General features: G+C 51.2%; 2 protein-coding genes across 5 annotated transcripts in view; one reads left to right on the top strand and one right to left on the bottom strand.

Annotated features, from left to right (window-relative positions):
* The window catches only part of NSUN2 (NOP2/Sun RNA methyltransferase 2), a 57,765-nt gene extending 51,585 nt beyond the window's left edge, over positions 1-6,180 (bottom strand). Inside the window, exons 1-5 of one of the 3 annotated variants that reach the window (XM_045005000.1) lie at positions 6,003-6,180; positions 5,290-5,447; positions 4,361-4,465; positions 2,535-2,640; positions 569-640 (exon numbers count right to left, since the gene is read on the bottom strand). In XM_045005000.1, coding sequence (XP_044860935.1) covers positions 569-640; positions 2,535-2,640; positions 4,361-4,465; positions 5,290-5,345 — 339 coding nt within the window. In that variant the 5' untranslated portion in view covers positions 5,346-5,447; positions 6,003-6,180. Of the gene's footprint in view, positions 1-568; positions 641-2,534; positions 2,641-4,360; positions 4,466-5,289; positions 5,448-5,715; positions 5,893-6,002 lie in introns of those variants that run through there. The other 2 variants (XM_045004998.1, XM_045004999.1) reach the window with 2 other exon arrangements.
* Positions 6,181-6,370: 190 nt separating this feature from the next.
* The window catches only part of SRD5A1 (steroid 5 alpha-reductase 1), a 48,936-nt gene continuing 41,326 nt past the window's right edge, over positions 6,371-13,980 (top strand). The window contains exon 1 of one of the 2 annotated variants that reach the window (XM_045008112.1): positions 6,371-6,959. In XM_045008112.1, coding sequence (XP_044864047.1) covers positions 6,646-6,959 — 314 coding nt within the window. In that variant the 5' untranslated portion in view covers positions 6,371-6,645. The remainder of the gene's footprint in view (positions 6,960-13,980) is intronic. The other variant, XM_045008111.1, reaches the window with a different exon arrangement.

Genomic DNA, 13,980 nt, shown 5'->3' with positions numbered 1-13,980 from the left:
AAAACTGACCATTTATTTCAACCCTTTGTTCCCCGCATGGACAAACGTATGGGAAGTGCCTAATTAACCTTTACAAACATATCAACTACCTTGAGTTAATTGGTAACCATCTTGAAATATAACCAACACCACCCTGGATTGATTCACACATCTTGTAGTGTTGATAGCACTCCAAACAAAACAAAACAATGCTCCTAAATCGCTTTTGCTCAAAATGAAAAAATGAGCCACAGTGGAGAGCTTAAAAAAGGTGACTCAATATTATAAACAGAGAAAGCCACAGAAAACGAAGGGGGGGAATATACATGAATACAGTTAAATTTCCAAGATAAAATATTTTTTTGAAGGATGGAGGCAATGGATTCAAAAACTTAAACATACAGAGTTAAAAAAAATCAGTTTTTATTTTTCAATATACATGAACTAGAGCCTACAGTCATTGCTATCTCTGTATGCAGAACCCATGGCCTGTCCTAACAAATAAAGCATCAACACAAATACTATGGGGTTTGTAATTGTCTTATTTTTCCTATAAGACTTCCAGTTCTCACATGACTTTAAAGATTACCTTATGGTGAGGATTAACATTAAGCAGCAGAGGAGGGATCATACTGACAGCTTCTTGACGACTAATGTTTCCCTAAAATAAAATGAACATGTGTGCAGTATCCATTAGATCTTATGCAAATGTGATTTACTTCATAATAAAATAGTAATAGTGCTGTATAAATGAATGTGCACTGAAAAAGTCAGTACTACAAAACCCCATGCAACTTTCCCCCGTCCCCCTCCCACAACATTTTCCTTCTTCCCTGTCACAAATGCAGAAAGTTTCTCCTTTGCTCTCCTACTTTAACCACTCCACTTGCTCCAATGTCCCCATCCCAACTTCTGATCTCTCTCATACTCACTCCTCTAATTCCTCTTTTCCTTAACTTTCCTCTGACTCCTTCTCACAATATAAACATCTCAGTCTCTCCCATCTTAAAAAAAATCCACCCTTCACCGCACTTGTCTATCCAACTACTGTGCCATCTCCCTTCTACTACTAAATTTCCAGAACTATAATATACAGTCCACAATCCCTGTCTAGAGCTCCTTTCCTTCAATTTCATCCTAGACCTTCTCCAATCTGGCCCCTTTCGCTCCACTGAAACACCTCTTGCCAAAATTTCTAATAATCTCTTTTCAGACAAAACTCAGAACCAGTAATACATCCTCATCCTCCTTGAAGTCAGCCAACTTTGACACCAGCAATCACACTCGTCTTGAAATCTTGTCCTCCTTTGGCTTCTAACTGCTTCTTCAACATGTCCTTTGGAGAATCCTCCTCATCTCCCATTCCAACTTTCTGGGGGGATTCTACAGGGCTCTGCCCTGAGTCTGCCCTTCTCCTGCCCCTTTTCTCTGGTTAATCTCATCTGCAATCATAAATTCAATTACCATCTCTTTGCCAATGATTCACAGATCTCTCTTTCTCCCCTCCTCCAGACATAAATCCTTCTGTCCAAACTTAAAATCTCAGCATGTCTCTCTGACTTCTCCCTCATGGATGCCTACCAATCAGCTCAAGCACAACATGGCTAACGCAGATGTCTTAATTTTCCCCAAAAAACCTTTCCTCAATGCCACCATGTTGCCTGTCACTCAGGCCTATAATCAGGGCATCATCACAGTTTCAGATCTTTCTCTAGGCCCTCGCATCTAGGCTGTCTAAACCTCACAAATTCTTTCCTATCCATTCACACAACTAAATCTCTCAGCCAGGTGCTCATCTCAATTACTACAACATCTTTTTCTCTGGCCTTAAATACAGTCTTGCCTGGCTCATATCCATTCACAATAGTGTGCTATTCCATGATTAAGGCTCTTAAGTACTATGGTAACAAATAATAATCATTCTGACATTACACTCATTCATTCTAAATTTCATTACAAATTTAAATATCAGGGTCACACAAAACTGACAAATATGAGTCAAACAAACAACAATATTACTTTATCCTGTTCAAACTTCTCTTCTTTCCCTTACGATTAGAGATGTATTTGATACTCAAGAGCAAGCAACTACAGAAAGAGGCTCCAGTCAAGCATAAACAAATCCAAAAAATCAAATTAATAAACCCACAAAAACAGAAGCCCTAATTATAGACTAAGCGATCACTATCATGGATTGTCTACTTAGTGTGATTTGTAAGCACGCTAACACGTGCCACTCTAACTGCCCCAGATAGACCCTGCTGGCCCACTCTAAAAAGTACCTAGTTCATATTAACTGTCCCATGTAGATCCTGCTAGCATTAACCTGAACTAAGGACCTGTTAAGAGTGCATCAGCACTTCCTACATGGGGCAGTTAAGAGTGGAGCACGTTAGGGCTTTGCAAATCACACCCTCTAGAGCTCTTCATCAGTAATACATAGACAAGCCTTCACTTCCCAATAAAAAGTGTTCCAGTTCTAAAAAGAAAATTCAGCTTTAGACACAATTCATTTATTCGTTTGTTACATTTTATTTTAAAAAAAAAAACCTTACACATTCTGTCTCGCTAACCAGAAACTGATGAAACTTTTCCAGCTGTGGTGACTTCCGCAAGATTTTTCTGCTCAAGTTAGTGTGCCATGCTAGCTCTTCCGGATACCTGTAAAACAAAGACAGACACCCAGTGCAAACTCACCACAAACTAATGCAACCTCAAAAATCTTTCTAAATGAAAATATACAGCCACTTTTCTTTAGGCAATTTACAAACTGTCCAAATTATTTACATTCAGGTTGTCTGAAGTGTGCAGAACACAGTACAAAATTAAAATACTTAAGATGGTCAAATCAGAGAAATATTAGACTTTAAGTTTCCAGTCTTTAAACAATTCTGCTACAACTCTAACTATGACTCTTTCATTGTAACACTTAGCTGAATCCACACCACAGATACCCAGGCCAAAATCTGTCACGGGACCATCTGATCTCAGTAAGAAAATGTGTAAACTCAACAGATCAGGACATTATCAAATAATATTCCTGCTCCTAGCTATGATGTCAGTACTGGATACACTTTGTGAGGCTATTATTAATCTTTACACTAAAGCAACATCACAGCGAACAACGGATATGCCTGTAATTCATAGCAGACTATCAGAAAGATCACACAAACCACTGCCTCAAAAACTTCCACTGGACTATACTTTGCTTGTGCTGTGGCAGGCGGTCAGCACACAGCGAAGTAAAACCACAACAGCATTCCCTCTAATTTTTCACACACGTGTGCGGAATGAATTTTGTTACGTGCAACAATATGGAGACAAAATTCATGTGGTGGGGGAGGGATTGAGGGGAGGGATGGGAGGGGGCTCAGGGGTGGGGCAGAGAGTTGGAGTGTGGGGGTGGGCTCTGGAGTGGGGCCAGGAATGAGGGGTTTGGGGTGCAGGCTACCCCAGGGCTACAGCAGGGAGAGAGGACTCCCTCAGCTTTCTCTCCCTCCAGCAGCACCTGGGGTGGGAGGGGGAGCGGCGCCTCTCCCTGCCGCTGAAGCTTTGGGGCCAGAGCCGCAAAATAGGCACATCTTCCCCTTCCATGGCAAGTCCAGGCTGGGGCGCATCTGTCCCGTCTGCAACAAGCCCGGGTTTGGGCTGGGTTGGGCCCAGGGGGAGAAGCGCCACTCCCAACACAGTAGGTCTGAGCCGGGACTGGGTTGGGGGTGCCTCTTCCCTGTCTGCGGCAGGTCTGGGCCAGGTTGGGGTGCCTCTCTTGTGGCCGAGGCAGGTCCGGGGGAGAAGCCATAGCCCTGAGCACCTGCACGATGGTTAATATGCTGCTGCGTGGCTGCACAGCTTAGAGGGAACTTAGCTCCACAATCAGACAAATTAAGAATGATTCTGAAAAATGAACTGAAAAATAGAGATTCTCCCCTCCCTCAGATCTTTTTCTATTCAGTTATAATAATCCTTGGTGATCACTCGTAACTTTTCAAATGACTATGTAGCGTCTTCCTTTTACTAAAAAAAAAAATATGATGTAAAAAAAATTAATTCTACAAGAAACTTCATTTTGGGTATTAAAATATTTGCCAAAAACAGTACTACTGAGCACCTTAAATCCATTTTGAGTAGCACCAAGAAAGTTATAATATTTATAAAAATTATGTCTGTAATGCTAAAAGTTATATGCATTAAGATTTGATTAGCCAGTGGGTATCTTTCAAGAAAAAAATATTAGCCAAATCCAGGGTTCAACTTTAAGATCAGTGAATTCCACTACTAATAGTATATATGTTAATTATGAGATAAGGTAAAGAAGGAAGAGAGCAAGCTAAATTCTTGAACCAACATATTCTGAGTTTACAAAGTGTCTTAGTTTTCTTACCACTTTAGTGGTTGTGGCACTTCAATTTTTTGCCCATCAACTACCAGGTCCTGCAACTCCTTGAAATACTTGTTCTTCAAGCAGTGCAGAATTTCTTTTGCATGGCTAAAGAAAGAACAAAATGTTTTTGATTAAAAAAAAAAAGTTGATTGATTTGAAGAGTGCAATGAAACAAAACTGTTCTGAGTATAACACTTCAATCTGGGGCTGAGTGCACCAACTTCATAGTGTTCTGAACCCCTCATGGCCCAGAAAGCAAGTAACCAATATTGACCCCAAAATTATGTACATTACCAATGAACAAGTAGTACAGATCATATCACTCTGCTTTATCATCAGTTTTCTCCCCTTTCTCCCAGATTTTCCCCTTCCTACTTTAAGAAGCAAGATCACACTTTTGTTGATGGCCCTGCATACACCATCTGCCCAGCAGCTCCAGCAACAACACAGCGAGGCTGACACCAGTTTCACTTTGCTACTCCTGCTGAGTGAAGTGCTATGTGTACTAGTGCAATTCCGTGCTGCTGCTCCTGTTGCTGGGGGCACTGGTCAGGGGATGTGCAAACAGGAAATAGAGGAATGAAGAATTAATTACAGAGCCATAAACCCCTCTCACCTGGGGCAGCTTTTTCCCACCATTGCCATCTCTACCCTACAGATGAAAGTAGTTACAGATTGCGCCGGAGAAAGAAAATACCCCCACGACAACCCCCCCCCCCGCACCGGACCGGACCCACCCCCTGGCAGGAGTAACAGCGGGGGCTGGATGCCGAACCCCAGGGGCTAACACCGCTTCCCTGTCCCGCGCCATCGGCGCCCCCTAGCGGGCGCGTCCAGCTCCCCCCCCCCCCACACTCTCCGCAGCAGTGACCTTTTGCTGGGCGCTTCCTGCGCCCCGCGACCCGCCCCTCCCCACGGGCCGCGCTCACCTCTTGTAGCCGGTGATGCGCAGGGTGGCGGGGAGCGGCTCCCTCAGCGCCGCCATGAACGGCTCCCACTCGCCCTCGGGCACGATCCGCAGCTCCCGGTAGTAGCGCTCGAACAGCGCGTTCTCCTTGACGATTTCGGGGTAGCCGCTTTCCCAGCCCTGCAAGAGGCGGCGACGAGCGGGTCAGACACGGCGCGGGGCAGAGGCGCAGCTCGTCCCCTGGGCGCGGCTCCCGGGTTGGGGAGAGGGCGCTCCGGGGGGTGTCAGGGACCCTTCGCGCGCCCCGGGCCCGAGCAGCCGCTGCGTGCGGGGGACACGGGGGCTCGGCCACGGGGCCTTCGCGGCGTCAGTGAAGCGGCTACAGCTTAGCGCCCTCCCCCGCCCCGCCCCGCCCGGCCCGGCCCGGCCCGGCCCGGCCGCTGCTCACCGCCTGCTCCCGGCCCTGCCCGTCCCCGCCGCCTCCCCGCTCGCGGCGCTGCTGCTGCTGCTGCCTTTGGCGGTTGCGTTGCCTGCGGCCCATCGCGCCCGCGCGCCGCACGAAACCGGCTGCTACCGCGCGCCACAGAGCGATTTCCCCGCAGCCGAAGAGCAGCCGTCACCCGATGCTGTCACGTGGTACATGCGGTGGCCTGCGCGGGGTCCTTGCCAGCTGACCGCCCTGCATGGAAAGCCCCCAAGGGCTGTCCGCGAATTCGCCTGCAACATAAACTCAACTGTGCTAATTTTCTCCCTCGTTGAGCCAGCCGCCAGCGGGAAGCGCCGTTATTTTAATGAACCGGGGTCTGCCTGGCGGGGGGAAATCTCTGCGTCACTTGCGCGGATTCATTGTTTCATATTTTTTGACTAGCGCTTATCAGGGACAGCCCATGGGCGTGCTGTCCTTCGGCGCCTGTGTGCCGCCTACATGAGGAAATAAGGGCAGGGGCGCTGCCCGATGTCTCAATTTTGTATTGGCTAATCTAAATGATTGACAGACCCGCTTCTCCAATCAATGTTTGCACAGATCGGACACCTGACTCCTGCCGTCCTATGTGGATGAAAAGCTGCGTCAGAACCTGCCCAAGGACACGCCCCCAAATAGCGCCTCTCCGCACGTGGCGTCTGTGTGGCGCGATCACAGCCCAGGGCGAGGGCCGGTCGCTGGGCGGGGCTCTGGCTCTGCGCTGCTGTCCCTACCGCGGCGTGCTGATTGGGCGGCCTGCGACGAGCCGCCCTGCTGCCGGCCCCGGTGCTAGTACAGCGCCGTGCGCGCGTTCAGCGCCGTGGCCACAGAGTTATCTGGTTGGTGCCGCGTGGCCAAACCCCGCCGTTGCGCGGCGCTGCGGCAGCGGCCGGTGGGGGCGGAGCGCGCGCGGCCATGGAGGCGGCGGGCGGGTTGTGGCAGCGGCTGTCGGGGCCGGAGGAGCGGCGGCTGCTGGACAGCCTGTCCTACGGGATGGTGGGCATGGGGGCGCTCTCCGCGCTGCTGCTGCGCTTCGTGCGGATGCCGTACGGGCGCTACTCCACGCGCCGCCTCGGCTGCCTTGTGCCCGCCCGCCTGGCCTGGCCTCTGCAGGAGCTGCCGGCGCTGCTGGTCCCGCTGGGGCTGAGCCTCTTCAGCGGCGCGGCCCGCGTCTCCGAGTGGCCGAACCGAGTCCTGCTGGCGCTCTTCATCGGGCACTACGCACACAGGTACCAGCGCGGCTCCCCGCGGCTTGTCCCTCGGGCTGAGCGGGGAGGGGAAGCCCCAGCTTCTGCCGGGAGTAGGGTTACCAGATGTCCCGATTCTATAGGGACAGTCCTAATTTTGGGGTATTTTTCTTATATAGGCTCCTCTTACACACACACACCCCGTATCCTGTCCCGATTTTTCACATTTGCTGTTTGGTCACCCTAGCCAGGAGGCTCAGCCTAGCCTGCGAGTTTGTCCAGATTTGGACCTGAGACAAAAAAAGGGACAAGATTTGCCAGGCATTGGTGTGGAAGGTAGTGATGTCATCTCGAAGAGCCCCTTGCTCTTGTGACTTCACTCTAGGGCAGTGGTTTTCCATTTTTTTTTCTGTCGACCCAGTTGAAGAAAATGTGTTGATGCCCCTGATCCAACAGACCTGGGGAGGAGGGGTTTGGGGTGTGGGAGGGGCTCAGGGTGTGGGGGTGAGGGTTGTGGGGTGGGGCTAGGAATGAGGGATGCAGGGGGTAGGGGAGGGGGTCAGGATGCTGGGCTGGGGGTGGGGCCAGGGATGAGGGGGTTGGGGTGTAGGAGAGGGCTGGAGCAGGGGGCTGGGTTATGGGAGGGAGTCAGGGCCCTGGGCTGGGGGTGCAGGCTCTGTTGTGGGGCCAGGGATGAGGGAGTTGGAGTGCAGGAAGGAGCTCAGGGCTGGGGCAGGGGATTGGGGCATGGACTTACCTCAAGTGGTTCCCTGTCAGCGGTGCAGCGGGGATGCTAAGGCAGGCTTCCTGCTGTCTTGGCACCGCAGACCATGTTGCGCCGCAGAAGCGGCCAGGAGCAGGTCAGCCTCCTAAGCAGTGGCGCGCAAGCAGCTCTGTGCGGCTCTTGTCTGCAGGCACCATCCCCAACCAGCTCCAATTGGTGAGGAACTGGTGCTCAGGGCGAGGGCAGCACACAGAGACCCATGTCATTGTTCCACCAACGGGACTTTTAATGGCCAGGTCGGCGGTGCTGATGAGAGCCGCTGCGATACAGTGCCTTTCATTCCATTTGAAAACCACTGTCCTAGGATGACCAGGTGCCCTGATTTTATAGGGACAGGCCCAGTATTCAAGGCTTTTCCGTATATAGGTACCTATTACTAATCAGCCCTGTTAAAATTTTTCACATTTGATATCTGGTCACTACCTCACCCTGGGTATGTCTACACTACGAAATTAGGTCGATTTAATAGAAATCGATTTTATAGAAGTCGATTTTTTTTAGAAATCGATTTGATACAGTCATGGGCGGCAGGTTATATATTTGTGTGGGGCCCGGGCCCCAGCAATATTCAGGGCTGGGCGCCCTGCTCCAGCAATAGTTGGAGCTGGGTCTCTTCCCGCCCCCCCCCATCCCCCGGTCCTGCCTGGATCGCCCCGGCCACCGCAGGTCTCCCCCTGCCGCCGCGACCCTGCCTGGAGCAGGTCCCAGCCCCCGCCTGCCACCCCCCCTCCGCGTGTTCCCCCCCCCTCCGCCGCGTTGTGTTGCGTCCCTGCCTGACAGAACGCAGCGCGCCTCTCCCCTGCCTGCTGCCCGGAGGGATCCCAGCAGATTTGCTGTCTGCTGCCGCAGGGTCCTAGTGCCTGCCCTCCGCCAGTACTGGCAAGGCAGGCTGCCCTTACCCTGAGCCTCTCCAACCCCAAACCCTCAGCCCCAGCCAGAGCCCTCATTCCCCCCGCACCCTAATCCTCAGCCCCAGCCCTGAGCACCCCCACATCATGAACCCCTCATCCCCCTGCACCCTAATCCTCAGCCCCAGCCAGAGCCCTCATCTCCCTGCACCCTAATCCTCAGCCCCAGCCAGAGCCCTCATCCCCCCGCACCCTAATCCTCTGCCCCAGCCTTGAGCGCCCCCACATCATGAACCCCTCATCCACAGCCCTCACCCCACACTCCAAACCTCTGCCCTAGCCCTGAGCCCCCTCCTGCATCATGAACCCCTCATCCACAGCCCTCACCCACAGCCCAACCCTCTTCCCTAGCCCTGAGCCCCCTCGCATCATGAACCCCTCATCCACAGCCCTCACCCCACAGCCCAACCCTCTTCCCTAGCCCTGAGCCCCCTCCTGCATCATGTACCCCTCATCCTCAGCCCCACAGTCCTCACCCTGCACTCCCTCCTGTCCCCAAACTCCCTCCCCCTTCCCACACACCCCTTCCTAACCCCAAACTCCATCCCAAAGCCTGCACCCTTCACCTCCTCCTGCACACCCACCCCCAGCCCAGAGCCTGCACCCAGCACCCTTCCTGCACCCTAATCCCCAGCCCAGGATCTGCACCCCAGACCTCCCCCGCCGAGCCCCCTCCCAGAGCCTTAGGAAGGTGGGGGCGGAGTTGGGGGGGGCGGAGTTGGGGGCGGGTTCTGGGCCCCACCAAAATTTTTACAAACTTGCCACCCATGGATACAGTCGATTGTGTGTGTCCCCACTAAGTGCACTAAGTTGGCGGACTGCGTCCACAGTACCGAGGCTAGCGTCGACTTTAGGAGCATTGCACTCTGGGTAGCTATCCCACAGTTCCCGCAGTCTCTGCCACCCATGGGAACTCAACCCAGAATTCCAAGTGCCCGATGGGGCAAAAACATTGGCACGGGTGGTTCTGGGTACATGTCGTCAGGCCCCCCTCCCTCCATCCCTCTGTGAAAGCAACAGCAAACAATCATTTCTTGCTTTTTTTCCTGGGTTACCCGTGCAGACTGCATACCACGGCAAGCATGGAGCCCACTCAGCTCATTGACACCGTACGTCTCCTGGGTGCTGCTGGCAGACGTGGTACTGCAGTGCTACACAGCAGCATCTCGTTGCCTTGCCTTGCCGGCGGCAGTTAGTGCGATACAACTGTTAACGTCGTCGTCTCATGGGTACTCCTGGCCGACCTCGGTGACATCGGTTGGGGGCGCCTGGACATAAATGGGAGTGACTCCAGGTCATTCTGTTCTTTAAGTTTTGTCTAATGGTTATTCAGTCCTGCCTGGAATATCATGCGAGCTGGAGGCTTTTGCCTCAGGCTGCTCTCCCAGCCGCAGCACCACACGATCGCACCTACCCCTCGCTCATGAAGCCTGGACAGTAGTAAGGAGCAGTTCAACTATAGGCTGAGCAAGTGCAGAATGGTGGTAGAATGTGCCTTTGGACATTTAAAAGCTCGCTGGCGCTGTTTGCTGACTAGGATGTTTGCGCTTAAAAGAGCATAGCAAGACGCACTGCACATCACAAAGGCTTTGAAAAACAGTTTCATGACTGGCCAGGCTTTGGTGTGACAGTTGTGTGTGTGTTTCTCCTTGATGAAATCCCGCCCCCTTCGTTGATTTTAATTCCGTATAAGCCAACCCTGTAAGCCATGTCGTCAGTTGCCCCCCCCGTGAGAGCAATGGCAGACAATTGTTTCGTGCCTTTTTTTCCGCGCAGACGCCATACCACAGCAAGCATGATCACCGCTCAGATCACTGCAGCAGTTATGAGCACTGTAAACACCATGCTCATTATCCTGCAGTATATGCAGCACTGGAAACTTCAACAGCAGACGAGGAGGTGACGGCAGTGTGGTGACGAGAGCGATGAGGACATGGACACAGACTTCTCTCAAAGCACAGGCCCTGGCAATTTGGACATCATGGTGGTAATGGGGCAGGTTCATGCCGTGGGACGCCAATTCTGGGCCCGGGAAACAAGCACAGACTGGTGGTGCAAAACTTTCGCATACGTAAGGGCACTTTCATGGGACTTCGTGACTTGCTTTCCTCTGCCCTGAAGCGCAAAAATACCAAGATGAGAGCAGCCCTCACAGTTCACAAGCGGGTGATGATAGCCCTCTGGAAGCTTGTGTGACGAAGTGGGAATGTTCTTGATCTGTTATGTGAATGCTGAGTGGGGAATATTGACCTGGGAAGGTTGCAGGGGAGTTGTGCTGGGACGGCCTGCCTTGGGGAAGGGAGCATACCTGAGCATGTAACCTGAGACCCCAGGAGGGGGGTTGAAGGCCAGGTGACACCTCTGTTATTACTGCTTGCTGTGCACTTCACAATATCTGTGAGAGTAAGGGGGAGATGCTTATGGCAGGGTGGGAGGTTGAGACAGATCGCCTGGCCGCTGGTTAAGCGCAGCTGGACACCAGGGCGGTTAGAAGACCACAGCAGGGCGCGCTGCGCATTAGAGAAGCTTTGAAAACCAGTTTCATGACTGGCCAGGCTAAAGTGTGAAAATTCTGTTTTTCTCCTTGAGGAAAACCCGCCCCCTTGGTTCACTCTACTTCCCTGTAAGCCAACTGCCCTCCTCTCCCCACTTTGATCACCGCTTGCAGAGGCAATAAAGTCATTGTGGTTTCAAATTCATGCATTCTTTATTAATTCGTCACACAAATGGGGGGATAACTGCAAAGGTAGCCTGGGAGGGATGGAGGAGGACGGAAGCACCGGGTGGGGTGGTGGAGGAGGGAAGGACAAGGCCACACTGCACTTCAAATCTTATTGAATGCCAACTTTCTGTTGCTTGGGCAGTCCTCTGGAGTGGAATGGTTGGATGCCCAGAGGCCCCCACACCATGTTCTTGGGTGTCTGGGTGAGGAGGATATGGAACTTGGGGAGGAGGGCGGTTGGTTACACAGGGGCTGCAGCGACGGTCTGTGCTCCTGCTGCAGGTGAAGGAGGAGCAAATACAGCATCTGTGGGGTAAGTGACTGTCTGTAGTGTGTTTGTTTGTGTTTGGGGGTTACTTGCTGTGTGCTGAGCTTGTGTTTGTCAGTCTGTTTGGTTGGTTGGTTGTTTGAAGGACCGTGTGCTGTGGCTGGCAGTTGGAGGCTGTGAGCTTCAAAGGAAGGTTTGGAAGTTAGAAGCCTCTGGTAATTGGCTGAGCCTTAATCAGTGGGCGGGGCATTCACTCAGGCCAGGGCTTTATAAAGCCGCGCACAAGCGACCAGGGAGCTTTGCGATCAGGGGCTGCTAACAGGGAGTTTCACAAGGGAGTTGGGGAAGGGAGCGGGGGTCCCTTGTCGGTTCTATCTGTGCCACTTTAGTCCCCTTAAAACCTATAAACCAAACTACATTTCAAAACCTCTTTCTTTAAACCACCCTTCCATTAACTAGGGGACAATGCAGGCAGAAGCCCAGCAGCAGAATGGGGGCTATCCAGTTTATTGCACTGAGTGTAGCATGTATGATTACCTGCCCTGTGGGCGGGTGGCGTATGTGTGCAGTCGGTGCAAGGAGCTCCTGGCCCTCAGAGACCACGTACGGACTTTGGAGGCCAAAGTAGCGGAACTGGAGGAGCTAAGAGAGGCAGAGAGGTATGTTGATGAGGCTTTCCGGGACACTGGAGAATTGTCCCACCTCTGGTCAGACAGCCCCTGCGCTGTTGAGGAGGAAGAAAGACCCAGGGAAGCAGAGCAGTCAATAGGAGCATAGGGAAACCTTCCCATACTTGGGACCCTCCTTCCAGATGGTGCTGGGGTTGCCTCTCGCACTGAGGTTACCTCTCCGGGGGAGGGAACTCCAGTTTCTAGGAAAAGGCAGGTGTTAGTAATGGGAGATTCGATCATTAGAAACATAGATAGCTGGGTTTGTGATGACGAGGAGAACGGTATGGTGACTTGCCTGCCTGGTGCAAAGGTTTCGGATCTCTTGAGGCATCTAGACAGACTTATGTGTAGTGCTGGGGAGGAGCCGGTGGTCGTGGTACATGTAGGTACCAATGACATTGGGAAGGGTAGGAGAGATGTCCTGGAAGCCAAATTTAGGCTGCTAGGGAAGAGACTGAAATCCAGGACCTCTATGGTGGCATTCTCAGAAATGCTCCCAGTTCCACGCGCAGGGCCAGGTAGGCAGGCAGAGCTTCAGAGTCTCAATGCGTGGATGAGATGATGGTGTAGAGAGGAGGGGTTTAAAGGAGGATATCGATATAATAGGCATCACAGAAACCTGGTGGACTGAGAGCAATCAATGGGACACAATCATTCCGGGGTACAAAATATATCGGAAGGACAGAACAGGTCATGCAGTGGAAGGAGTGGCACTATATGTGAAAGAAAATGTAGATTCGAATGAAGTAAAAATCTTAAGCGAATCCACATGTTCCATAGAATCTCTATGGATAGAAATGTCATGCTCTAATAAAAATATAACATTAGGGATCTATTATCGACCACCTGACCAGGACAGTAATAGTGATGATGAAATGCTAAGGGAAATTAGAGAGGCTATCAAAATTAAGAACCCAATAATAGTGGGGGATTTCAGTTATCCCCATATTGACTGGGAACATTTCACTTCAGGACGAAATGCAGATAAAATTTCTCGATACTTTAAATGACTGCTTCATAGAGCAGCTGGTACGGGAGCCCCCAAGGGGAGAGGCAACTCTAGATTTAATCCTGAGTGGAGCGCAGGAGCTGGTCCAAGAAGTAACTGTAGCAGGACTGCTTGGAAATATTGACCATAATACAATAGCATTCAACATCCCTGTGGTGGGAAGAACATCTCAACAGCCCAACACTGTGGCATTTAAATTCAAAAGGGGGAACTATACAAAAATGAGGGTGTTAGTTAAACAAAAGTTAAAAGGTACAGTGACTAAAGTGAAATCCCTACAAGCTGCATGGGCGCTTTTTAAAGACACCATAATAGAGGCTCAACTTCAATGTATACCCCAAATTAAGAAACACAGTAAAAGAACTAAAAAAGAGCCACCGTGGCTTAACAACCATGTAAAAGAAGCAGTGAGAGATAAAAAGACTTCCTTTAAAAAGTGGAAGTCAAATCCTAGTGAGGCAAATAGAAAGGAGCATAAACACTGCCAACTTAAGTGCAAGAGTGTAATAAGAAAAGCCAAAGAGGAGTTTGAAGAACGGCTAGCCAAAAACTCCAAAGGTAATAACAAAATGTTTTTTAAGTACATCAGAAGCAGGAAGCCTGCTAAACAACCAGTGGGGCCCCTTGACGATCGAAATACAAAAGGAGCACTTAAAGACGATAAAGTCATTGCGGAGAAACTAAATAGATTCTTTGCTTCA

Source organism: Mauremys mutica, chromosome 2 (assembly GCF_020497125.1).
Source record: "Mauremys mutica isolate MM-2020 ecotype Southern chromosome 2, ASM2049712v1, whole genome shotgun sequence".
In the NCBI taxonomy this organism is placed as follows: Eukaryota; Metazoa; Chordata; order Testudines; family Geoemydidae; genus Mauremys; species Mauremys mutica.
Note: the sequence above shows the minus strand (reverse complement) of the source record. Positions and strands in the feature narration are given on the sequence as shown.